This window comes from Lindgomyces ingoldianus, assembly GCF_010093535.1.
Source record: "Lindgomyces ingoldianus strain ATCC 200398 unplaced genomic scaffold BDR25scaffold_38, whole genome shotgun sequence".
Taxonomy (NCBI): domain Eukaryota; kingdom Fungi; phylum Ascomycota; class Dothideomycetes; order Pleosporales; family Lindgomycetaceae; genus Lindgomyces; species Lindgomyces ingoldianus.
This window is the reverse complement of record NW_022985199.1, coordinates 644392-668944: the sequence shown is the minus strand read 5'-3', so window position 1 is coordinate 668944 and position 24553 is coordinate 644392. Positions and strand designations below refer to the sequence as shown.

At 50.1% G+C, this 24553-nt stretch overlaps 7 protein-coding genes across 7 annotated transcripts; all 7 read left to right on the top strand.

Moving 5' to 3' along the window:
• Positions 1 to 2: 2 nt before the first annotated feature.
• On the top strand, positions 3 to 2015 carry BDR25DRAFT_239619 (uncharacterized protein; the record flags this gene model as incomplete). Its single annotated transcript, XM_033685688.1, has 1 exon — positions 3 to 2015. A coding segment is annotated over one exon (2013 nt), but the record flags the coding sequence as incomplete, so codon positions are not given.
• Positions 2016 to 4251: 2236 nt separating this feature from the next.
• On the top strand, positions 4252 to 4614 carry BDR25DRAFT_360562 (uncharacterized protein; the record flags this gene model as incomplete). The annotated part of the gene is made up of 2 exons (XM_033696271.1): positions 4252 to 4415; positions 4500 to 4614. 2 exons carry the CDS (start codon positions 4252 to 4254, stop codon positions 4612 to 4614), a joined length of 279 nt encoding a protein of 92 aa, XP_033542471.1.
• Positions 4615 to 8711: 4097 nt separating this feature from the next.
• BDR25DRAFT_239230 (uncharacterized protein) lies at positions 8712 to 11862 on the top strand (the record flags this gene model as incomplete). The annotated part of the gene is made up of 5 exons (XM_033685666.1): positions 8712 to 8987; positions 9132 to 9327; positions 9386 to 9855; positions 9905 to 11710; positions 11761 to 11862. The coding sequence occupies 5 exons, from the start codon at positions 8712 to 8714 to the stop codon at positions 11860 to 11862; spliced, it is 2850 nt and encodes a 949-aa protein (XP_033542470.1).
• Positions 11863 to 12151: 289 nt separating this feature from the next.
• BDR25DRAFT_337007 (alpha/beta-hydrolase) lies at positions 12152 to 13423 on the top strand. Its single transcript, XM_033693155.1, has 2 exons — positions 12152 to 12242; positions 12493 to 13423. Exons 1-2 carry the CDS (start codon positions 12213 to 12215, stop codon positions 13339 to 13341), a joined length of 879 nt encoding a protein of 292 aa, XP_033542469.1. The 5' UTR covers positions 12152 to 12212; the 3' UTR covers positions 13342 to 13423.
• Positions 13424 to 15641: 2218 nt separating this feature from the next.
• BDR25DRAFT_270325 (uncharacterized protein) lies at positions 15642 to 19745 on the top strand. The gene is made up of 5 exons (XM_033687203.1): positions 15642 to 15914; positions 16022 to 16048; positions 16109 to 16252; positions 16323 to 19280; positions 19333 to 19745. The coding sequence occupies exons 1-5, from the start codon at positions 15792 to 15794 to the stop codon at positions 19456 to 19458; spliced, it is 3378 nt and encodes a 1125-aa protein (XP_033542468.1). The 5' UTR covers positions 15642 to 15791; the 3' UTR covers positions 19459 to 19745.
• Positions 19746 to 19933: 188 nt separating this feature from the next.
• BDR25DRAFT_295270 (ATPase get3) lies at positions 19934 to 21680 on the top strand. The gene is made up of 3 exons (XM_033688832.1): positions 19934 to 20592; positions 20661 to 21250; positions 21330 to 21680. The coding sequence occupies exons 1-3, from the start codon at positions 20200 to 20202 to the stop codon at positions 21370 to 21372; spliced, it is 1026 nt and encodes a 341-aa protein (XP_033542467.1). The 5' UTR covers positions 19934 to 20199; the 3' UTR covers positions 21373 to 21680.
• A 1428-nt stretch (positions 21681 to 23108) lies between these two features.
• On the top strand, positions 23109 to 24538 carry BDR25DRAFT_85556 (alpha/beta-hydrolase). Its single transcript, XM_033699154.1, has 4 exons — positions 23109 to 23319; positions 23427 to 23592; positions 23675 to 24005; positions 24087 to 24538. Exons 1-4 carry the CDS (start codon positions 23223 to 23225, stop codon positions 24459 to 24461), a joined length of 969 nt encoding a protein of 322 aa, XP_033542466.1. The 5' UTR covers positions 23109 to 23222; the 3' UTR covers positions 24462 to 24538.
• The last annotated feature ends 15 nt before the right edge of the window (positions 24539 to 24553 follow it).

The window sequence follows — 24553 nt, the reverse complement described above, 5'->3', positions numbered from 1 at the left end:
GCCTAAACAACCTGGGGAACAAACTCGGCCGCCGATATGAACGCACGGGGAAGATGGAGGACCTCGAAAAGGCCATCCGAGTGGCGCGCCAGGCAGTCGAAGTCACCCCTGACGACCATCCAGACCTCGCAGGGAGGCTAAACAACCTGGGGAACAAACTCAAAAGCCGATATAAACGCACGGGGAAGATGGAGGACCTCGAAGAGGCTATCCGAGTGGCGCGCCAGGCAGTCGAAGTCACGCCTGACGACCATCCACATCTCGCAGCCTGCCTAAACAACCTAGGGAACAAACTCGAAAGCCGATATGAACGCACGGGGAAGATGGAGAACCTCGAGGAGGCAACTCGGGTAACCCAACAAGCCTTTAATTGCAATAACGCCACTCCATTTGTTCGTGTTCGCGCTTCCACCCAGGCCCTTCAGTTACTTCAAATCCAAGAGGACTTCAAAAGTGCCTACCAGATCTCAATAGAGGCCATTAATCTACTGCCCTACCTTCATAATAGATCCTTAGACCATCAAGACGAACAGTACGTTGTCTCACACTTTTCTGGATTAGCTACATCTGCCTGCTCTCTCGCTCTCCACACAGGAAAAGGTCCCGAGGCAGCCTTAGAGCTATTAGAGCAAGGACGAGGAGTAATCCTTAGCCTTATTATAGATGACCGAAGTAACACCTCCAAACTAAAGGCGGCCTATCCAGAGATGTGTGCACAATACGAAAGTCTTTGCTTTGAGGTAAATAAGCTCACTAAGAACATTACGGATGATCGTACGCGGGCGGTTGCTTCATCAAGCCGAACGGAAGCAATCGCAAAGCTTGAGAAGTGTGTACAAGATATCCAGCAGCTCCCTGGGTTCAACCAGTTTCATAAAAGCCTAACTGCCAAACAAATGCAGAGCTGTTCCAAGGCGGGCACCATCGTTGTTATAAATATTACCAACCTCAGGAGCGATGCCATTATTGTTACTGCTCACGCATTTAAGGTTCTCCCGCTTCCTAATTTAAGTGCACACCAAGCCGAAGACTGGATTAAACAGGACTTAACGACGACTTCGTTAAGAGACAGAGGTCGGAAAAACAAAATCTACTTTCAGTTCTTGTCGTGGTTGTGGCGCGAATGTGTGAAGCATGTGTTGGACGAGCTTCACTACTACGTGCAGCCTTCTGCAGATGACTTACCGAGGATCTGGTGGATCGGAACTGGTCTCGCTAGCTCTTTCCCCTTTCATTCTGCCGGTGATTTCTCTGCTGGGTTATCAGAAAGTGCATGTTACCGGGTTATTTCATCCTACACGCCAACAATCAAAGCCCTGGAATATGCCCAAGGGCGCGCTAATATAACTACCAACATCCCATCTGGTCGTGATCCTTGGAGAGTAGTTGTTGTAACCATGCCCAAAACCCCTTGCGCGGATGATCTCCCAGGAACTAGAGATGAGAGATCTGAGGTTATAGCAGCTATGGGGCCTTCTGCATCCGTGCAGAGCCTTGAGTACCCAGACGTCACAAGCGCCATGGGCCAGCTGCAGAGATGCAACATCGCCCACTTCGCCTGCCACGGGGTGTCAGATCTAGTGGATCCGTCTAGGAGTGGTTTGATACTACAAACAGCTAGGACAACGACTGAAGAGCCAAGGCAAGACATCCTAAGCGTTCGCGACGTATCTCAGGCCCACCTCTCGCAGGCGGAGATTGCGTACCTCTCGGCCTGTTCAACTGCGCAGAACCAAGCGATAAGGCTCTCGGACGAAGTGCTCCATGTTGTTAGTGGGTTTCAGGTTGCCGGGTTTCGACATGTAATTGGTTGTTTGTGGCCGTCTAACGATAATGTGTGCGTAAGTATTGCGAAGTCGTTCTACTCTGAACTTGTTCAAGATAGAGCTGTGAGGAGGGACGGCGATAGGGCTACTGCAATAGCATTGCACAAAGCGGTTATGAAGGTTCGGGAAAGCAAAGAATACCGCAAGCGGCCACTGCTCTGGGCTCAGTACGTACATTTTGGAGCATAGTTTCGAAAGGTCGAGGGTAGGCTCTCAGATGCTGCATACAATAAAAGGGAGGGGTGTAAAATAGGCTAGCGCATAGACTAATGGGATAAGTGAGTTTTGAGATCGATGTCATGTAACACAGTAAGGGTCTTAATCAGATTACAACATCTACTTCGGCCACCTTACACCAATATTCTCTTCAAGTAGTCACGTGTTCGAAGGCTGCGCTTTGCTACGGCTAGCAGGGAGGACGTTCGACCCGCCCCAGTAATACCCTTGCGATGTGGCGATTCCATAGGCGTCAGAGAGTTAAGTTGGCTGACCAGAGGCATGGCCAAGCTTGAACTACAAGGATGCGGGGCTTAAATTTACCTCCTTGCTAAGACTCCACAAAGCCACAGTCTTAACAGCTACCTAGGGTAGCTAAGTTACTGTGTAAACTGTGATGATAATCATGTAAGGCGGGCTTGGTTCTTCCTCAGCCCGAACTAGTGATTGCTTCTATTATACGCGAGTAGAGGCACTAACATGTGTGGTGACCTTCCATGGATTTGCGTGCTATAGCAGACATAAGGCTAATGATAATCATTTAGTGTTGTATTAAGACTCTAAGCACGAGCCATGACCTTTGATAAGTATTATAAGCAACAAGAGCTTAATAATAGTGCCGTAGTAAAGGAACCTGGTTTACCTATAAAACAACGCTCTCTGTAAAATAGACGCAAACGCGGCAACGTAAACACAATTTTTAGGTAGGTAAAGCCCTATATGTTTAGGGGTAGTTACATCCTATGGATTATCTAGAATTATAGTAAATTTTAATGTGTACATAATATTGGGTTGCCTGAAGTTGAAGTACCACTTATATTTCTCAGCACAGCGGGTTTCTCGCCACCCAAATTCAACACGTCATGCAGCTCAACTACGTTGGGAAATTTCTAACCACCATCTACCGAATAATCCGTTGGGCTTCAGATCTAGCAACAAATTGCTTGACCTTAGCTATGGCAGAGAAGCATTAAGCTGAAGGCGTTATTGTATTTGCTCACCACCTCGGAATAGTGATCATAACACCACCGCCCGGAATACCTAAGACTATACTGAAGTTTTGCTTGATGAGCCTAGATTATGTGAAGCACTCATCTAGCTAGTCAAAGAGAGACGAGAATGGTTTAGAGGGAGGTATCTAAGGGTGAATTAGGATAGGGGTGGGCTTTTGGATAAGAGAACAGAAATTGTCAAAAGGGATAAGTTAAAATTTCAAATGCTTGTGTAAGTTCGCCGACCGCCTCCCGGGATTGCAAGGAGCATCAGGCTGTTTACATATGGTGTTGTAACTCTCTCCCTAGAACAGCATTTTTACCTGCAGCTTTTGAATGTTTTTTTTTTTTTTCATCCCCGTGCTTAGGATACTGGATTAAAATGGTTCTTACGATAGCGTTCATGTCCTTTACCATGAATTGTTTTGGAAAGCGGTTTTATGACGCCGCTCATAAGAAAAATGTTTGTACATCAATGTAGGAATGCGGTTTCCTTAGTTGCGTAGTCCATCTTGCACTTTTACGTTTGGGCTTCGGAATTGCTGCTAGCATTGAAGATATTCACTAGATTTAGGAGGCAATTTGGATTGGGACGGGCGCTGACATGAACATGTTAAAGAACCGCCCCCCCTAGACACTCAGTAAATAATAGGTTAACCAATAGCGGCATATTTCGCCAACCCTCCATTCTTAATCTAACTTCTAGCTCAAACTCAGGGACACTACTGCACTCCTGCGATAATAAGCCACGAATAGCGTGAATAGATCAAAATTTGATCAAAGATAGGAGATGCCAACAAAATCAAAGGACCGAAGACAATATTCCACTAGAGAAGAAAATAGGATTGTCCTAAGTGCACGTGCTACCTAGCGAGCTTGAGCAAAGTTTGTTCAAGGGATTAGGAGATCATGATAGAGAGCCTTACGTCCGAAATGGAGGGACTAAATATAATGAAGGCAACTGGTTTCCCGTCAAGAACGAAATATTTTTGACAGCGAAGACTTTCATGAATAGCTTCTAGGATACCTAGTTCAGTCACCTGTTTGAGTCTACATCATTGTCTTGGAAGATTTTGAGCAGACTCTCCCCTGTTCATATGTCCGCGATTCCGGCATGCACAGTATACATAAGGCATGTTATGGCATGGCATGACATGGAACATGATTAGAGTAGTTAGAGTTTAAAGATTAGCCTTCTTGTTCGGTGGAATAGCAACATGAAGCAAAACTCCCTCCTAATTGTCTCGGTCAGGCTCCACGCGAGGAGGGAGGATGCACGAGGGTACGTCCGACCCTTACTCTTTGTCGGATTTACAGCTTCAGTGGCTCTTCCAGAAAGAAAGTCTGATGCTTCAATGTCTAGAACTAATAGCCACAATTTGTCATAAAAAGATCTTAGAGCCAATGGACAAGCTTAAACTGGAGGCCAGCTGATTTAGTTAAAGAGTCCGGGGTTTTATATGAGCAATATTGCACGAGAAGCAAAAATGCCAAAAAAATTTATTACAAATTACGAACCCCACCACCCAGAGAGGTGCATACACCTCTCACAATTTTTGCATACTCACTCCTTTTTTTAACACCCACGCCAGAATAAAGTAAGCTATCGTACAGTACCTGACCCAACATGCAACACAGTAGTCAATATATACAGACGGAAGGTAATCCACCCTCTAGATCAGTAGTTTTTGCCCCGACCTCCACGTCCTTGATAGCGCTGGTTGCTGCCATAGGAACCACGTCCACCATTCCCACCATTCCCGCCTCCGCGACCATACGAACCGCTGTTCTGGCGCCCTTGATATCCCTGGTTGCTGTTCTGGTAAGAGCCACCATATCCACCAACTCCTCCGCCTCCGTGGTCGGCTTGTCCACCGTATCGGGCAGGAGGACCGGCGTTTCCATTGTATCCACGTTGGGTGTATGATCCACTATGATCATTTGGTCGGTAATTGTCACCACCATTGCCTCCATATCCACCGGTGCCTGGAGCATATTGAGGTGGTCCCCAGCTTGGAGGTGCAGCTAGAATCTCGGCTGGAGATGGCATGCCATTGAGTCCGCTGCGCTGATTGACACCGGGAGGGCCCTCCCACCTTGGGGCAGATCCCATTTGGGGATTGAAGTTAGGAACTGCGCGCGGATCGCCATATGGAAATGACGGAGGCATGTCGTTGCTGTAATTGTTGTTGTTATAACCGCCGTTATTGTTGTTATTGTATGACCTATTGAATGACCCCTGCGGTCCTCCCCGGCCACCACCTCGTCCACGACCATCGCCCCGTCCGCGACCATTAAACCCCCGGCTGCGATAGTTACGAACATTTCGAGCTTCTTCATCAGACACTACCCTAGGTGGGAGTATGACACCATCGAGGAGAACCGACTTATGCGCGTTCTTAGAATCAACGTGCGGCATCACATACGCCACCCTCGTTGCGTTATCGTAGATGTCTTCAGCGATCTTGTCCATGTTAACAGCCTGGTGAGCAAACTCATCAAATTCTTCCCAGGGCGGGAGAAGAACGCTGTTCGGGACATATCCAGGGAAGGGCTCAACGTGGCCATGGAGTGCGTCACTGTCATTGGGATCAAGCGCCAGTACTGTAACGTCTCCTGCCTTACGTGAATAGAACGAATCCTCGATAGCTGCAGTAAGCTTGTGCTCACTTGAAAACATGAGGATTTCTTTCCCAGTCTCGTTGCGCTGATGTTCGAGAGCAGAGAGTTCAGGGTACTTCGTGTTCATGGCATCAAGCAGACGCTTCTCATCGATGAAGGGAAGAATAGCGACACCTTGCCAAGCAAATTTCTTGCCGTTGAGATCGATAGGGAAATCCTCAGGGTAGAAGTCCACGATTGGACTATCTGGGTCAGACATCAAAATGCGGAAAGGCTCTGGAATCGCGTGATTTGATGCGGCCGGAAGAACCCCCATCAATTGTTCATAGGGTTTGAATACATTTCCACGCTTGAACTTGACCTTCATCTTGTCAATATCCTTGAAATCGGCGGCAAAGGGCGCGTAGTGGTATGGGTAGTACCATGTCCAGGACGGACAGCCCTGCATATAGTATCTCAGCACCCAACACAAACCCTCAGCATATGCCCGAGCAACTTTGTGGCGGAATTCCATATCATCAGGCTGCACGTGGAACTTTTGCTCGTAGTACCGCTCTTCGTACCCATCTTCCCAAAGCTTAATTGTGTCTTCCGGCATTTTTTTCTCTTGGTCACTCGAACTATGGGGGATTGGTGTATTGCGACCAGGCGTGCCCGAGTCGGAATCTTCGATAGCATCGGCTTTCCGCTTACCAAGAGACACTGCAGTGTCTGCAGCCGATGCTGAGCCGTCTTCTTGGCTAGCATTAGCGGAACCTTCAGCCTTGGCTTTCATTATGGCCTTTAATTGGGCTGCAGCGCTTTTGTTCGACTGGCCCCTGCTTGCAATCATATCTTGGTGGACATTGCGGACTTCCTTTGACTGCGCGTCTTGTGGAGAGAAAAACGGTATTCCGGCGTTCAGATAGGTCGAAGTGTCCTCCTTTACGCGCTTAAATGGCGGGCCGGAATTTCCATTGTGATCATATCGGCCCCTCTTGTTGCCATTTTCTCTCTCGGCTTGGCGTTTGTCTCGACGATCATTTTCCTCTTTACGCTTCTTGAAGATGCCCGCCTCTTGCCTGGCAAGACCCTCCATTATTTGCTGTACACGCTTCATGTCAGGGTACCCGTTGAGGGTAATATAGTCATCCATAGTAGGGACAAGATTGCGCCAGATCTCCAACAGCAAGTCGATACCTTTGTCTCGGATGTCTAGACTTGGAAGATGTGGTAAGAAATCATTTCCTACAAAGAAACACATGAAAACCCAGTCGTCAAGAGCACGCTCTTGATCATAAGTAAATCGTCGTCCTGGGGCGTCCATCTCCGCGATTAGATACTCGCGCAAGGCATTCACATGGAGCCAGATGAATGGCTTGCCAGATGGTTGGTCAAGATCATCTTCGTCGACCTTCTCCGCATTATCGGGATACGGACAAATCTGGGTGTTATGATCTTTCCTACCACATTTGGAACAACCCTTGTCCTTTTTGGCATCATAAAAGACGTCTTCTCTCAGAACTTTAAAGTGCGGCTCGTGAGTTGCTAGGCCGAGCATGATAAGATCAGCGTCCAAGCCGTAAATGACATGGCGGGTGTTTGGATCGTGGGTCGGCATAGCACGCTGAGATCGAATGAAGTTCATGATCTTGTGTTCACCCTCTCCGGGAACAGACGCATCTGAGATGATGACTTTCATGTTCGCCCAAGCTGGGTCGGTGTTTAGTTTCTTTGCGCACCAGTATTGGAGAGATTTGGCTAAAAGATGCATGAATGGGGTGCCTGGCGTAATGGCATTGGAGTCCCAGGTCTTTTCAGCTGTGTCGTCGTCGTTGACTGTGACGTCTTCTCCCCTGCTGATCTGCTGAGCCCGCAGCATCTTGGCAAATTCGGCTTTGTCGACGTCTTTCTCCTTGGCCTCCTTTGCGGCACGGAATCGGCGTGAGCGCTGCTGATTCATCTTCGCTCGGGGCGCGACACCATCGACTGCAAGGTATAACAATTTGCGCGGGCGCACCATGCCAACTACGCGCTCAGTGTACTTAAAGATAGCTTCCATCATCTCGACCTCGTTCTTAGGCGCGGGAGCATCTTCGGGATGGGTGCAAGGGTGAACGATGCCATTCATGTCTAGATACAGATTATCAAACTCTTCGCCATTGGGGTTTGGTTTGGTATAGTCGACAGGAATGACCTGGCCGTCGACTTCTTTGGCGTGGTCTTCGATGACTCGAGAGACGATTTTTGGGTACTTCTGGCTAAGCCAGCGGAACATGGCTGGAACACCCATGGCTACGGCTGATGCTCGACGATGCGAGTCTTCGTTGAGGGTATTTTTATATTTTTATTTTTTGATGTGGGTTCAGGGGAGAAGAGTATGGGCTTGAGCGACCGACAGGGCGGGGAAGAGAGCTAGAAGCAGCTCGGTGGAAGGGAAGGAGAACGGGGGCTGGCACAAGCACTTGACGCGAAGGTCTAATTGCGACGCAGTACACGATGTGTCCCAGGACTGCGATGCGGAGTCAAAGAGAGTGATGGGCAAGTGAAAGGGAGCAGTTCTGGCGGGTGGTGAGACAGGCGAGCCAGAGGGTCTGCTAGGGGAGGGTGGAGACGGGCAGAGATGGAACAACCACCTGAAGTTGCAGTGTCCGTGGCTGCGCCGAGGGCCAGGGAGCAGTGCGGATTGCCGAGGTGGTGTTTGTTGTTGATGGGTTTGGAAGAGCGCGACAGAGGACAGGCGCACAACTTCTTCAAGGCGACGATCGCCAAGACGCACTAGCGACGGGGACTGAGTTTTTCCAGCGCCGATGGACTAGGCCTGAAGAGGGATGGTGTTGCATCTTTATTCAGCAGGCCCCGGCCAGTAAGATGCCTCGATGCATTTCTTCTCAACGTGTACCTCTGTGCTGAAGCTCACGTTTCTTTGCTTGCTGTCCCCGCGAGGCCCGCTGTCTAGGCAATGCCGTCATCCCTACTCTCGACGACGCCGACTCTCAACGTGAATCCTTAGACTCCGTATCTACCTCCCGCCACGCCATGATTCCGTGAGCAAGCGCAACCCCCAAACTCCACGATGCTGCGAATGCTCGAGGCCCAGGCCCCTGCCAAACAGACGGCCACGGACACCATTAGCACCTTGAGCAGCCGTCTTGCTAGTGCTACCCTCCTCGAGGACCGCCGCGCTGCCATCCTGGGGCTTCGCAGCTTTGCAAAAGAATATCCGGCCTCGGTCGCCTCGGGCGCTCTTCGCGGCCTCATCGCTTGCCTGACTAAGGACGCTGAAGATGTCGATACTATCAAAGTGGTCCTGGAGACGCTGATGATGCTCTTCAACCCAAACGAACACAGTGTATGCCCCCACGCCGACTCTTAGGCTCTTGCTAACGCGAACCAGCCTGAGGCCTCAGATGAAATCGCTCTCTGGCTTGCCGACGAATTCACTCAGGTTAGTGTGCTTGACCCCATCCCGCTCCCTGTGCTGAGCTTATGCTAGCGTCAAGATAACATAACTATCCTCCTTGACCTCCTCGAAACCCCCGACTTCTACTCCCGCCTTTACTCCCTCCAATTGATACAGGCCATATCCAGTGCGAGGCCGGAACGAACCCAAGAATGCATCTTGACAGCGCCTTTGGGGACACCGCGATTAGTGGCGACTCTGGACGACCCGAGAGAGGCAGTGCATAATGGTACGCAATGGAGAGTTCATGTCGAGGTGGCAACATAGCTAATATCATTCCCATTCAGCTGGCCTCGTGCTCCTCAACGACCTCTCACAATCCTCACCTGAGCTCCAGAAGCTATTCGTCTTCGAGAACGCCTTCGAGCGGATATTCAACATGATCCAGGCTGACGGATCCCTCACCCAAGGAGGCATAGTGGTCCAGGATTGCTTGTCATTACTCGCAAATCTCGTTCGGTTCAATGCTTCAAATCAAACCACGTTTCGGGAGACAGGCGGCATGGCGAGGTTTGCTGCACTCCTACCCGGTGCCCCAAAAAACAAGAAAGCGCGAGCAAACACTGGGGACGATGATTGGGTCAGTCCCCAGAGCGAAAAGAATGTATGGGGCCTTTTGGCCATCCTGCGTATGTTCTTAGTCCCAGGTAGCACAAGCACTCTGCCCAATCAGAACGCTTTCCAAAAGCACGGGCTCCTCCAGCAAGTGTTAAACATGGCCTTCGATCCTTCAACTGCGATTCCAATAAAAGTCGAGGTCAGTTACGTGTATGCAGCCTTCCGTAGCATTACTGATTTGTCTCAAGGCACTGAACACATGCGCCGACTTGATTAGAGGTAACAATCGGCTTCAAGAAGGCTTTGTCCAGCTGCAGGTCCGGCCGATTACTGAGCACGACGCGAAAACCAACGGGGCAACATCACCACATGAAGTCCCAGCTGTCAACGTGATCAACGCGCTACTGGATCTTGCATTGAGTCCCACAAGTAACGATCTGTTCGACGCGCGGTTCGCGGCATGCGAGTGCATCAAAGCGTACTTCTTCAACCATGTCCAGATCCGACTGCACTTTCTTCGAAGAGCTATTGATGGCCATCTTTCAGGCCAGGATGAGACGGCCAATGTATTGACAACGCTAATTACTGGACCTCAAGGCTCCCAGACAATCGATCCGTATCGGACTTGGTTCGCAGCGACCCTAGTTTTTCATTTAATCTTCGAAGATCATGAAGCGAAAAGCCTCTTAATGCAGGTCGCCGAGGGAGACGCCGAGAGCGGCGAGGAAGTGGTGACATGCATACAAGCCCTTACGGGAAACCTGATAGCTAGTCTGCAATTGGGTGAGGACGACCGAGTCTCCATTGCCTATCTGATGCTGCTCTCTGGGTGGCTCTTTGAAGACGCCGCAGCTGTAAACGATTTCCTCGGGGAAGCAAGCAGCCTCCAAAGCCTCGCACAGACCTGCTTGAAGCCAGGTCATGATCAAACTGTCATCAAGGGTCTCTGTGCTGCACTTTTAGGCATCATTTACGAATTCTCCACAAAGGACTCCCCGATACCTCGACGCGAGCTTCAGCCTATCTTGACTTCTCGTCTAGGTCGGGAGAAATACCTCGATGCCATAACGCAGCTACGCCACCACCCCATTGTGCGAGATTTTGAAGTTCTTCATCACGATGCCTCTGCGCATGGTGCACCCATCCCTGAAGTATATTTCGACGAGACCTTTGTAGATTTTCTCAAAGACAATTTCAGCCGATTATCGCGCGCCATCGACCGAGACCCTGGACTCGAACAGCACCAATCGCATGACGGTATTGACCGAGATCTTGTCGATTCGCTGCGGGGTCAGCTCGAAGAGAAGATTCAGGCCATTGAAAAGATACAGTCAGAGCTTCTAACGACGGAACAAAGGCTGAATCAAGCACAAGCTGACCATCGTAAGTCGCAAGAGTCGGCCCTTACACAGCTCAACACAATAAAGCGTATCAACGATGACCTCCACAAGAATCACGATACGGAAACGAAAAAGCTTGAACGTGAACACCGCCAAGCAACATTAGATTTGGAAAACAAATACAACTTGCAGGTCGCGGCACTGAACAACAAGATACAGCAGTCTGTGAAGGAAGGGGCCATGGCTGTTGCCAAAACAAAACAAGAATATGAAGAGAGGTTACACGAGGCCAACAAAGCCCGTGTAGACCTTGAGCGCCGACTTAGTTCAGCACACGAAGCGCGACTGGAAGCCCTCGAAACCATCCGTGGATTCGAGCAGACACAGAGGAGAACGAAAGACGAAATCGCCATTGTACGGGAAACGATCAGTAATCTCGAGGTTAATCTTCGAAACAGCCAGGATCAGATCAAACAGCTAAAGGCAGAAAAAGAAACGTTACAGGATTCTATAGAAAAGGCAAGAGCGGAGAATCAGCAACTGAAGACAAAGACGCAGGATCTGACATGGAAGGCCAAGGACGCGGAAGAGAAGCTACGCAAGGCCGAGGCGAGTGTCAAGGAAAAAGAAGAGGCGAGGTTTGCCGCACAGACTGAATTGGATGATCTATTTGTTGTTCTCGGGGATCTTGAGGAGAAGAGGACAAGAGATAAGGTAAGTGTTCTGGAGTAAAGGATACCAGTTCAAGTGCTAATAAATAGCAGAAACGGCTCAAAGAACTAGGTGAGGAGATATCCGATGCAGAGGACGACGAAGACGACGAAGACGACGAAGACGACGAAGACGACGAGGACGAAGAGGAGTGAGGGGACGACATCTGTACACCCGTGGGAACTACCAAAATCGGCCCATTCCTAGGTTACCTAATGCTCACGTGATTTAATACCATTATGCTTGGACACACCTAGTCCACTAAATCTAGTCTTTGAAACATTAGGCCTGTGACAGGTAATAGATTAGAACCAAACCTATGAGTGTTTTCCACTTCTGAGTGCATCGCTTTACCGTCGCACGGTAGCTGAGTGAACAAGTGGGGCAGCTTGCATTTCTCAATGTCGATCATGTCGTCTTGTATTCGTCACTTCAACACCAAAGCAGGATCATAAGACCTACTGCCGACAAAGCATTTGACATTACCTCTACAGGGCTTTGCGTGATGTCAAGATTAGAGTTAATAAGTGCCACAGTAAGTGCTTGATTCTTCACCTTGGTATCTGAGTTGGATGCAGAGGGAAGGAAGTGCAGCAGCGCGTGCGCTCCATGGCTCTTTTGAGTTTTGGTCGCTAGTTACGCCCAATGCGCCTTCCCTCCATCCCTTCTTGCTGCATACGCCTATCTGAGTTCAACTATATTGCCACCTTCTCCACCGGCGCACCCGGTCACTCCCATCTGCTCTCTGCCAACCCCTCGAAATCTTTATTAACCCCTGCACGCAGCCCGAAATGCCAAACGGGCACTTCACTCTCGAAACTGGCCATGGGCTAATCTCAATCCGAGACACAAACCTCAAGAACTCAGCCCCGGCACTTCTGCTTATCCACGGTAACTCTTTTACTTCTCAAATCTTCAAACACATCCTCAATGATCCTGTCTTCCTCTCCTCATGGCGAATCATTACTTTCGACCTCCCCGGCCACGGTGCCTCGTCTGATGCCCCAAACCCCAAGAGAACATACTCGATGAGAGGCTACGCCGACCTCGCCGTTGAAATACTTCAACATCTCTCCATCAACCAGGTTGTTGTCCTCGGCTGGAGTTTGGGTGGCCACATCGGCATCGAGATGATCCCGCTGCTTCCAAAAGGCGCTCTTAGAGGCCTCATGATTGTTGGTTCACCTCCCGCACTTGGTGTCGAGCAAACCCATCACGGGTTCAAGAGCCAGGACGCGCATGTCTCGGCCGCAGCCCAGAAAGACCTCTCAGAGGAGGAAATCATTGAATTTTCTCGCTGTGTCACTGGTCCACCGTTTGAATCCTGGATGGAAGATGCGGTGCGGAGGGCCGACGGGAAAGCTAGATATTTGATGTGGCACGCCTTCAATCATGGTGTTGGAGTTGACCAGCGGAAAGTCGTAGAGGAGGAGGACGGCACAGTGGTTGCGGTGGTCAACGGTGCGGATGAACCGTTTGTCAATCTAGACTATCTGGATGAAATTAAGTGGAAGAGGCTTTGGAAGGGGAAGTGTTTCCGGATGGAAGGATTGCTGCATTCGCCATTCTGGGAGAAGCCGGAGGAGTTCAATGGGTTGCTGGTGGAGTTCATGAGGGACTGTGAGAAGGGTTGAGGGCTATCTGGGAATGGGTTCCTTGCACGTATGCGGCTTCTCAAGAGGTAGTTAAATAAGGTCGGGTGTCATGAAGGGTGCGTTGATACGGTCATGTTCTATGCAGACCGCCACCGCCTTCACAGTAGTGGAATTTCCGCTGACATTGTTGCTTTCACGCCTATTAGTAAAGGATAAAATACCCAATTTCCTATATCGCTCAGATTCGACATGTTGTCTTCCCCACAACAAACCGACTATTTCACCACCGCCTTTTCAACCTCACGCCGTGCATTCACTCCTCCAAGCACACCAAACGGAACGGCGCAATCCTCGTATTTTCGAACACACCACCACGACACCCTCTTCCTCTGATCTCTACCTCTCCAGCAACCCCCATACCTTTCACCTTCTACTCGATATTTAGACACCCACGTAGGATCTCTAACCACATCAACGCTGCTTCGACCTCCACTGCCGATGTGTCTTCTGGGTATACGATTTCTGATCAGAGTCAAGCTCTGCAGACTGAAGACGATTCGGCTTCTCAAACGCGCGATGATCCATCACCAGCTGCGTCAGGTGAAGACACACTAGCTACCCTCTCTCCCGAAGACTTCACGACTTCGCCCCTTCGTGAATAGAACCAAACTACTCAAGCCGGTGGAGCTGGCAAGGTATCTCCAGTGCTGAAATGAATCTCGATAACCCCATTCCCTGTGGACAACTTAGTCACATCATTGTATGAAGAAGTACCGATATCCTCTTTGCATATACCCCATCCACCTCGACATCAGGAAGACATCCTAGCTCCCCCGCCTTCTCTTGAGTCCCCTACTCCTCCCCATCCATCCTATTCTACAATTATCATCGAAAGGCCATCGCACATGGACCCGATATCACGTTTCTACCTCTTTCTCCACGCCAGCGAAAGGCTAGTTGTGGCTCACGTTTCATACCACACACTCTCTTCCAGCATATTCTCACGAGCTCCCATTCTTAATACCAGTGACTATACAGTTGCCACAGGTAAGGACTACGCGCGTTCGTTTTCTGCTGCCCAGGATGCCATTCGCTCTGAGCAGCCTGAGGGGCTGGCAGGGGAAATCTGAAGGCCTTTGGAATGCAGTGGGATACGACGAAAGAGGTGTTCGGGATGGTGTTGGGTACTGGGGAATTAGATAATGAAAGTTTGGGGTGGGGGGTTTTCGAGTTAGCCGCTGGTTACATTCGGGTAGTCCCTCTGCATCCTATCTTCTTCCAACACATGCTAACCCTGCTACTGCCCTCCCCAACACTCCTCTCCCTCAAACCACGGCTCCACACTGCTCTCTTCTCCTTATCTTACCTCTCCCGTCGTCCTTCCGCACAACAACAGACTTCCGTACCGCCTTCCAGTAGGATCCATATGTTGGTGACGGCGAATCGGCAAGTGCATATTTGTTCGGTGATGATGTTGCAGGATATGCAAAAGAATTGGGAGAGCATTAGATGGTACTTTGCGGTTTGTGTGACCGAGAGGAGGGTTAGAAGATTGGGGTGGTGGGATGGGGATGTTGCTTGGGAGGTTGTGCTGGGTGAGGTTTGAGTGTTATTTTAGAAGGCAGGAGCGATTATGTTTGAGCATGGGGATGAGATTAAGTTTGTGGATTACCTTCGAAGATACCCATTTGGATTCATGTGTCGCTTTGTATCTTATGACCACGCGATCCCTAGGCCACGCTTCCTAGTTATCATAAATCAGCCTACCCGCAAGAATGGATATGCTGTCAAGCGCAATCTATCAGTTATGGAAGAGAAATTGGTAGTATGCCAATTAAACATTAAGATAGATTAGGAAGGACAAGCAGCAATTTGCAACTCTGCTTTTGACTGTACAGTACCATGTGGGCGGCTTAAAGAAGTGGTAGGAAGAAGAGGTGAGATATCCTTTCGGAGATACTCGAAACTATTAATTTTTAATCAAGTCTTCTCTTGGACAACACGTTTAATGGGATTGATACTAGCGGTGCCAAAAAGCTTGCCCTGCTCCTCAACACCCATTGAGATATTCACTAGCCATGACGTCATAGAGAATATCGCCTCAATTGCACGCGTTACTAAAACCTTACTAAATGAGTATCATGAAGGCGATTCGTGCTTAGGTGCTTCGTTGTTGGGCGAAACTGAAGGGGACCATGGTCAACCTGGTGAGTTCGTAGTGCGGCGAAAGAGGACTGGGATGCACGTGATAGGCAATTCTAGTCCGTGCTCAACGCGCCAAGAGTAACAGAGACGTGCTTTCCTTAATCTTTCTGCACTCCTTCACACCAACCCTCACTCGCTCACCCTCTCCGCCACGGCCTCGACGCGACCACCACCCTCATCAACACTACATTTCTGTCGCGTCTCCCATCGAAACCTCTATCCTGCAACAATTCCCCAGAGATTTTATACCGGACTATTCTCCGTGTAAAGCCCAAACGGGCAACATGGCGCCCTCGCGCACTCGCAATATTGATTCGGACGGTCCGTCTACCGCCGACGTTTCTACTAATGAGGACGTAGAAATGCAGGAGCAGAACGCATCTACCAATGGTTTCAGCAAGTTCACGGTGAGTGCGTTGCCTACTCTCCCCCAGCGGCGAGACCAAGTCTGACGAATTACTGGATACGGCGCAAGTGTTTCTTTCGAACTTCAGGCTAACGTTGTATATTGTAGTACTACCAGGACACCCCAGACTACACGGTTCGCGACTCCCCATCGCCCATTCACGCCACGCGCGGCGCAGAACTGACTCAATATCAGGACTCAGACACAAACCCCAACACAACAGCAAGCAGCGTAGCTGGAGATGCAGCGCCAACGGATGGCCGAAAGCGGCGGTCGGAGGTTTTCAACATGCGCAAGAGCATATACGGAAAGAAACATGACCGTCTCGGCGCGTCAAAGGTTGGTACAATTTCTTCCGTCGCAAAATATTTGTGGAGCGTGTTTTCTGACGTCCTTCTCCCTCATCTAGGAAGATGACACAATTCGACGATTTCGATACCTGTTAGGCCTCACGGACCTCTTCCGGCATTTCATCGACACGAACCCAAACCCGCGAATCAAGGATGTTCTTGCTGAAATCGACCGCCAGAATGCCGAGGATGAAGCGAAGGCGAAAAACAGCAAGACGCGAAAAGGAGGTGCAGCCGCAGAGCGACGTCGCAAAACGGAGCAGGAAGAAGATGCTGAGCTGGTTCGGGAGGAGAAGCGAGGTGGCCACAATGAGACTGTGTTCCGGGAGTCTCCAGGCTACATCAAAAACGGCACGATGCGAGACTACCAGGTCGCTGGTCTCAACTGGCTCATCTCCCTCCACGAGAATGGTATTTCTGGTATATTGGCCGACGAGATGGGTCTGGGAAAGACGCTGCAAACTATCTCCTTCATCGGCTATCTCCGCTTCATTGGAGGAATCACGGGCCCCCATCTGGTCGCCGTGCCGAAATCAACTTTGGACAACTGGAAGCGCGAATTTGGCAAGTGGATTCCTGAAGTGAATGTTTTGGTGCTACAAGGGGCCAAGGATGAGCGCGCGGAGCTGATTGCCGACCGACTTGTCGATGAGAAATTCGATGTGTGCATCACGAGTTACGAGATGATTCTTCGCGAGAAGTCCCACCTGAAGAAGTTTGCCTGGGAGTACATTATCATTGACGAGGCGCACCGTATCAAGAATGAGGAATCGTCACTTGCTCAGATCATTCGGCTGTTCAACTCCCGAAACCGTCTGCTTATCACCGGTACTCCACTGCAGAATAACCTGCACGAGCTTTGGGCGCTTCTCAACTTCCTTCTTCCCGACGTCTTCGGCGACGCTGCGGCTTTCGACGAATGGTTTTCCAGTCAAGGCGAGGATTCAGATACTGTCGTCAAACAGCTGCACAAAGTCCTCCGACCATTCTTGCTCCGTCGTGTGAAGAGCGATGTCGAGAAGTCGCTATTACCGAAAAAAGAAGTTAACTTGTACATTGGCATGGCCGACATGCAGGTCAAATGGTACAAGAAGATCCTCGAGAAGGATATCGATGCCGTCAACGGTGCTGCAGGCAAGAAGGAGTCCAAGACCCGTCTTCTCAACATCGTCATGCAGCTTCGAAAATGCTGCAACCACCCTTACCTCTTCGAAGGAGCTGAACCCGGTCCACCTTATACCACCGATGAGCATTTGGTCAACAACGCCGCCAAAATGGTTATGCTTGATAAGCTTCTGAAGCGCATGAAAGCCCAAGGTAGCAGGGTTCTTATCTTTTCGCAGATGAGTCGTGTGCTTGATATTCTGGAGGATTATTCCGTCATGCGCGGCTACCAGTACTCCCGTATCGACGGTTCAACTGCCCATGAAGATCGTATTGCTGCAATTGACGAGTACAATAAGGAAGGTTCCGAGAAGTTTCTCTTCCTTCTTACGACTCGTGCTGGTGGTCTGGGTATCAATCTGACCAGCGCCGACATCGTTGTTCTTTTCGATAGCGACTGGAACCCTCAGGCTGATTTGCAAGCCATGGACCGAGCCCATCGTATCGGTCAAACAAAGCAAGTGGTCGTGTTCCGATTCGTTACCGAGAATGCCATTGAGGAGAAAGTCCTGGAGCGTGCAGCACAGAAACTGCGTCTTGATCAGCTAGTCATTCAGCAGGGTCGCGCACAGCAACCTGTAAAGAATGCAGCATCAAAGGATGAGCTTCTCACTATGATTCAACATGGTGCTGAAAAAGTTTTCCAGAGCCAAGGCGCACTTGGTCTCGCTTCCGGAGCGGGAGAACTCTCTGAGGATGACATCGACGCCATTCTACGACGCGGTGAGGAGCGAACTGCAGAGCTGAACGCAAAGTACGAGAAACTTGGCTTGGACGATCTGCAGAAGTTCACCTCGGATTCTGCGTATGAGTGGAATGGGGAGACTTTCCAGCCTAGGAAGAAAGATATCGGCATCAGTTGGATTAACCCTTCGAAACGTGAGCGGAAGGAGATTGGATACTCCATGGATAAATATTACCGTCAAGCATTGATGACAGGAGGTAGGACGGAGAGCAAGCAACCTCGAATCCCGCGTGCGCCCAAGCAAGTTATCATCCACGACTACCAGTTTTTCCCAGAGAAGCTGGGGGAGCTACAAGATAAAGAGACTGCTTGGTATCGAAAGGAGAATAATATTAAAGCACCCCTACCGGACGGCCCCGAAGAAGACCTGGAGATGCGACAGGCTGACCAGGAGCTGGCGCAACAGGAGATTGACAATGCAACCCCTTTGACTGACGAAGAGAAGGAAGAGAAGGAGCGGTTGATCGCGAAGGGCTTCCCTGAGTGGAACAAGCGAGACTTCCAACAGTTTCTCAATGGGTCGGCCAAGTACGGGCGCCAGAATTATGATGGCATCTCTGAGGAAGTCGACGGCAAAGAAGCCGACGAAATCGAGGCCTACGCGAAGGTCTTCTGGAAGAAATACAAGACGCTCGATAATTGGCAAAAGTATATCAACGTTGTCGAAGAAGGGGAAGCAAAGGTTCGCCATAGCGAGGAGAAGAAGCGCCTGCTTAGGAAGAAGATTAGCATGTACCGGATGCCACTGCAACAGTTGGTCATCAAATACACCGTGTCGACGACGAACAAGAAAATCTACACGGAGGAGGAGGACCGATTCTTGCTAGTTATGCTTGATAAGCACGGCGTGGAAGGCGATGCTATCTATGAGAAGATCCGTGACGAGATTCGCGAGTCACCTCTCTTCCGCTTCGACTGGTTCTTCCTTAGTCGAACACCTCAGGAAATTGGTCGCCGATGCAACACGCTCATTCAGACTGTGGTTAGGGAGCTTGGGGATGGCGATGGCAAGAATGGTGTCAAAGGCAAGCGTGCACTTGAGGAGGAAGAGACCGAAGAAGAGGAAGAGGAGCTTCCTGTGAAGAAGAAAGCTAAAAATGGGGTCAAGGTCAGATTGCCCGAACTAGCCTTTCATCGATCTGTTTACTAATCTCCCACAGAACAAACAACTGGATACGGTCAAGGGCAAGGGCGGTTCAACATCTGCCACGACGTCACGAGCTACCAGCGTCGTTTCCAATGGCTCTGCGCCATCCAAGGCAAAGGGCAAGGGCAAGAAAAAGTAAACATGCTTCGTCGCTACATGTTGCTGATTGACTTGGTAGTGCGGTATTCACTCTGACACGTTCTGAGTTAGCATGGGTTCGTGGTGTTTGGGCGTGTTATGGTAAGATGGATAGGTGTAGGCTGGGAATGTCTTACCCTTTCCGATTGTGGGATTTAGTTCGGCGGGCACGCATGAGCCTGGACGAGGCTTCTACAGTTTTTCCCAAGGGGTGTAGGCATGCTGGTGGTTTTCTTCATGTCAAGAGTCTTAGGTGTAGGTTTTCTGTCTTAGCGATCATATGATAACACTAAGGGTGAATGTAATTCATCGACAGACGCATAGATACACGTGATGTGGTGGGAATGTCGATTATGGCATTGGCATTGGCATTGGGATTCGCGTCCCAAGCGCCACAGTGTGGCGGGGCGGTGACGCACGGTGACCTTTGCAATGACGCTGCCACGCATTCAAGGCGGAATAACTTTGAGCCTCAACCGCGCTCGACCAGTCGACCTACGCCTTGCTACACACACCTTTGCTTCGTATTCACTCCTCCTACACCCTCCTGTTCACACATATTGCATCCTTCTATTCACTAGCCTTTCTAGCCCAAGTACGCGAGACCCAACGTCGAGCTCAGGCTTGCGAATATTCGCGAACCTTCTACCAGTGCGAGTCACCCCCAAAAGGATCAAAACAGGAGCGAAGCGCACCTGCCCTCTTTTGTTCCCCCCACACAACTCCAACTCCCACCGCCAACATGACAAACACAGCCGTCGTCCTTGACGACGATGTCATGGAGCCCACGCTCCAAGCCGTACTAGATCAAAAGACGCTCCGCTGGATATTCGTGGGCGGGAAGGGTGGCGTAGGCAAGACGACGACATCGTGCTCTCTCGCAATCCAGCTGGCGAAGCACCGGAAATCGGTACTACTGATATCAACGGACCCGGCCCACAATCTCAGCGATGCCTTTAATCAGAAATTTGGCAAGGACGCGCGACTAGTAGACGGCTTTGACAATCTGAGTGCTATGGAGATTGATCCGAACGGGAGCATTCAGGATCTTTTGGCCGCTGGAGGAGAGGGTGCCGAGGATGCGATGGCGGGGCTGGGAGGGATGGGCAATATGATGCAGGATTTGGCGTTTAGTGTGAGTTCAAGACTCCTCTGGAGCCGTCTAAAAGACACTACGGATGTTAACAGTCTATGTGCGAACAGATACCCGGTGTCGACGAAGCCATGTCCTTCGCCGAAGTCCTCAAGCAAGTCAAGTCGCTCTCGTACGAAGTCATCATCTTCGATACCGCCCCGACCGGCCACACGCTCCGCTTCCTGCAATTCCCAACCGTCATGGAGAAGGCGCTCGCCAAAGTCTCACAGCTCTCACGCCAATTCGGACCCATGTTGAACTCATTCCTTGGCGGCGGCGGCCGGCTCCCCAACGGCCAGAACATCGACGAACTTGTCGAGAAGATGGAGTCGCTTCGCGCTACAATCTCTGAAGTGAACGGCCAGTTCAAGGACGCAGATCTCACGACCTTCGTGTGTGTCTGCATCCCCGAGTTCCTGAGCTTGTACGAAACAGAGCGCATGATTCAGGAGTTGAATAGCTATGAGATCGACACGCACGCCATCGTGGTCAATCAGCTGCTGTTTCCGAAGAAGGATAATCCGTGCGAGCAGTGCAATGCGAGACGGAAGATGCAGAAGAAGTATTTGGATCAGATCGAGGAGCTTTATGATGAGTTTAATGTGGTCAAGATGCCGTTGCTGGTCGAGGAGGTGAGAGGGAAAGACAGGTTGGAGAAGTAAGTCCCTTATTTAATTTTCATTTATGCGAGATATCCTCCCCGGATGTTGTGGTGGCTACTGACCATTCGTTTTCAGGTTCAGCGAAATGCTCGTCAAGCCCTTCGAACCACCGGAGTAAACCCGTGTACTCTCTCTTAATCCCCACCAGTATAGCGCAGTTATTTCCACGCCATCGCGGCTGTAGGTAGAGTCTAGATGCATCTACAACAGAGAGCAGCCTGCATCTTATAACCGTATAAGGTTTGTCCCGCTAGATCACGAATGTCAATGGCCCTTCGCACGAAATACCCCAACCATCCACCCATCATTCAAATCCATCCCGGATTCCGGCAACCTGTGAGTGTCAACGAATCCTGCGAGTTAGGATAAGTTCATAGAAGTATATATGTAGCCTCTCTAGCCCACTGATATCAAAGCAACATTTCCTGAACAAATCATTTGCCAGCCTTTCCGGTTCTTTATGTATCTCCATGGCGATTTGCTAGGGTGCGCACTTCTTTGCTCGGCATGCATCTTCAAGCTGCATTCCGCACCGCTTTTGTCTGGGCTCTCCTGCACGCGTGACATCTTTGAGATTTCTGAATTTCTTGATTCTGGTCAAGCGTGTTCGCAGCAGAGCCCAATTGCAGGTACCCGGTCTAAAGATGCCGTCTTATCGCATACATTTGCACTATTCTAGAAGCGTTCCGGACCAACCAGATCGTGCATGAGAAGTTGAGATACCGCGGTACTTTTTATACACAACTACTCGAATAGAGAAATCGGATCACGGGGCTGGAAATGCATCGGTGTTGTCGGGATTCCAGACTTGCGGGGTAAACTCTCTTGTATGAATTGAGAGATGGTAATGAGATGGGAAGTTACTGCTGCTTTGAGTTACTTTCCACGGTGTAATTTCCTGTTTCGCATGCCTGCGTTGTGAAGCTATTGATATTGACAAAGTGGCTATTGTCAGTGCAGAAGAAGCCTCAGCTCAGGCAGACCGAGGAATGCGAACGAGCGACAGAGCGCAAGCTCCCAAAGAAGCAGCTGAGTATGCTATGTACAAAGCTTAGGACTCCGGCCTCGAGTTTTCAAACGCTCAATTTCCGCTCGTGTGCCGATTTAGAAGCATTGAAAACACGGCCCCGAAGTCATACAGCACGATCCCTCATCCTCCATGACAGCGCAGTGATCTGATTGGTGCATCGAGCATCTATGTGGCTATGGGTGTGGCAGCCTTCAGGAACAGGGGCTACATCGCCACCAAGGCTGGGCTGTGGGAAGCGAGCGACGATCTTCAACCACACCTCCAACAGTTCAACCAAAGACGCCCCGCTCGCCATTTCTGTCTGTGAAGCGCTAAATGGTTTCGAGATAACCCAGATTTTCAAGCCTCCATGGAACCTCTTGCAACGAGAACTGTTCATCCTGTGGAGCTACAGGCGCGTAAGTGCTGAGACCGGGTTTCAACGAAACGTGCTTTTCAGAATTGGGCTTGGATTGCCGCTGGCATGTCAGCGGGCGCCTGACAACATGACATCCCACCCTAGATGCCATGGATTTGCAGGTCAGCTGGCGGGCGGGAGTTCATGCAATGCACAGCCGGGCACCTAGGTAAGGGATCATTGTGGTTTAGGCGGTTTGCGGCCTCGTGGCTTGTTTTGGAGTTGCTCTTCCAAACAGGAAGTCGACTATGTTTAGAAGGAGAATGTGGTGTGGTGGTGGGTTAATCTGCGAGTTGCATGCTGACCCCTTCAGCACTTGCTTGCCCAGGCTGGGACAGGGTTGGGCGGAGTTGGGGTGTGACAAGTTGGTAGGTGGGTGGTTCTTATATGATGGATGGGAGCAGCTCTTTGATTCTGTTCTTTAGCTCTAAGACGAGTTGGTGCAGACGCTGCTCCTTCTGTATACTGTCCTTTCCGTGTCAGTCCTTTGGTATTGGTTGTTCTTTTATGGAAAGTTGAAGATAGTTACCAGGCTATTGCAATGTCGTCAAAGTCAAGATACCCGTTAAGGTTGTTGGTGCTCGTGCTTGGGTGGATTGGCGTGGTGTATGCGGCACCTGTAGATGTGGAGAAGAGAGGTATGTTTTGTCTCATCCTCTCACTTGAGTCTTGTTCCTGAAGCCTGTCTATTCATCCAACTATGTTCCTCAACTTGCCTAGCCTTACGAAAGCTCATGTGTAGTAGCAATCTCTGCAGACCTTCTCAACCAATTAGTTTTCTTCTCTCAGTACTCAGCGGCTGCATACTGTGCATCAAACAATAACTCCCCGAATACCAAGATTACTTGCGCTCAAGGGAATTGCCCGCAAGTAGAGAGCGCGAATACAAGTACACTTACTGAGTTTGAGAAGTAAGTACCTATTACTTTCCTTTGCGGAATTTCATAGCTCTTCAAAGCCTCTCCAGGTGTAGGTCCATCTAACAATTCCCAGCTCCCTCAAAACGGATACAACCGGCTTCGTCGCAACAGACACCACAAACAAACTCATCGTAATCTCTTTCCGTGGATCGCGCTCCGTTCGCAATTGGCTTGCCAATCTCGACTTTCCCACTACCGGGACTAGCATTTGCGATGGCTGTGACGCTGCAACTGGATTCTGGAACTCGTGGAGGGAAGCTGAAGCCGGGGTCATGAAGGTGGTTGCTACGGCCAGACAGCAGTACCCCGATTTTAAAGTCGTGGCTACGGGCCATAGTCTTGGAGGCGCGGTGGCAAGTTTAGCAGCAGGAGTACTCAGAAGCCAGGGCGTGAACGTCGATCTTGTAAGTGCCCTTTCCTCTTATTTCTCCTCTAGCCCAGCCTCGAATCTGCGCAAACAAGAAAAGAATTAAAGATTAAGCTAGTACACCTACGGCTCTCCCCGAGTCGGCCTCTCAGGCCTCGCAAACTTCATGACATCGACCTCGCACGGCTCCTCGTTCCGCGTCACCCACAAAAACGATCCCGTGCCAAAGCTCCCACCATGGCTCATCGGCTTCCGCCACGTTTCCCCTGAATACTACATCTCCTCTGGCAATGATGCCATGCCGACTGCAAACGATATAACGGTGTTCATGGGAACTAATAATCATGATGGAAATGAGAAGGATACGAAATTTGATGTGAACGCCCATTTGTCGTATTTCGGCCCCATCAGCGGGTGCGAGGGTGGCGCAGGGATTGAGTTTAAGAAGAGAGATGTTGAGGATATGCGGAAGGTGGTTGAGATGCAGGAGTAGGTTTAGAATAAGCATTTACATTCTTGGGTATATATTGATGATATCCATTTTTGAAATATTCAACATACGATTCTACGCTGATCTCTTGGGCC

Coding starts and splice junctions, on each gene's coding strand:
- BDR25DRAFT_85556 (XM_033699154.1), top strand. CDS start 23,223: ATGTCGTCAAAGTCAAGATACCCGTTAAGGTTGTTGGTGCTCGTGCTT. Junction 23,320..23,426: donor TGTAGATGTGGAGAAGAGAG/GTATGTTTTGTC, acceptor CATGTGTAGTAG/CAATCTCTGCAGACCTTCTC. Junction 23,593..23,674: donor ACACTTACTGAGTTTGAGAA/GTAAGTACCTAT, acceptor AACAATTCCCAG/CTCCCTCAAAACGGATACAA.
- BDR25DRAFT_337007 (XM_033693155.1), top strand. CDS start 12,213: ATGTCAAGATTAGAGTTAATAAGTGCCACA. Junction 12,243..12,492: donor TAGAGTTAATAAGTGCCACA/GTAAGTGCTTGA, acceptor CCCTGCACGCAG/CCCGAAATGCCAAACGGGCA.
- BDR25DRAFT_295270 (XM_033688832.1), top strand. CDS start 20,200: ATGACAAACACAGCCGTCGTCCTTGACGACGATGTCATGGAGCCCACG. Junction 20,593..20,660: donor TGCAGGATTTGGCGTTTAGT/GTGAGTTCAAGA, acceptor ATGTGCGAACAG/ATACCCGGTGTCGACGAAGC. Junction 21,251..21,329: donor GGGAAAGACAGGTTGGAGAA/GTAAGTCCCTTA, acceptor ATTCGTTTTCAG/GTTCAGCGAAATGCTCGTCA.
- BDR25DRAFT_270325 (XM_033687203.1), top strand. CDS start 15,792: ATGGCGCCCTCGCGCACTCGCAATATTGATTCGGACGGTCCGTCTACC. Junction 15,915..16,021: donor ATGGTTTCAGCAAGTTCACG/GTGAGTGCGTTG, acceptor TGTATATTGTAG/TACTACCAGGACACCCCAGA. Junction 16,049..16,108: donor AGGACACCCCAGACTACACG/GTTCGCGACTCC, acceptor ACTCAATATCAG/GACTCAGACACAAACCCCAA.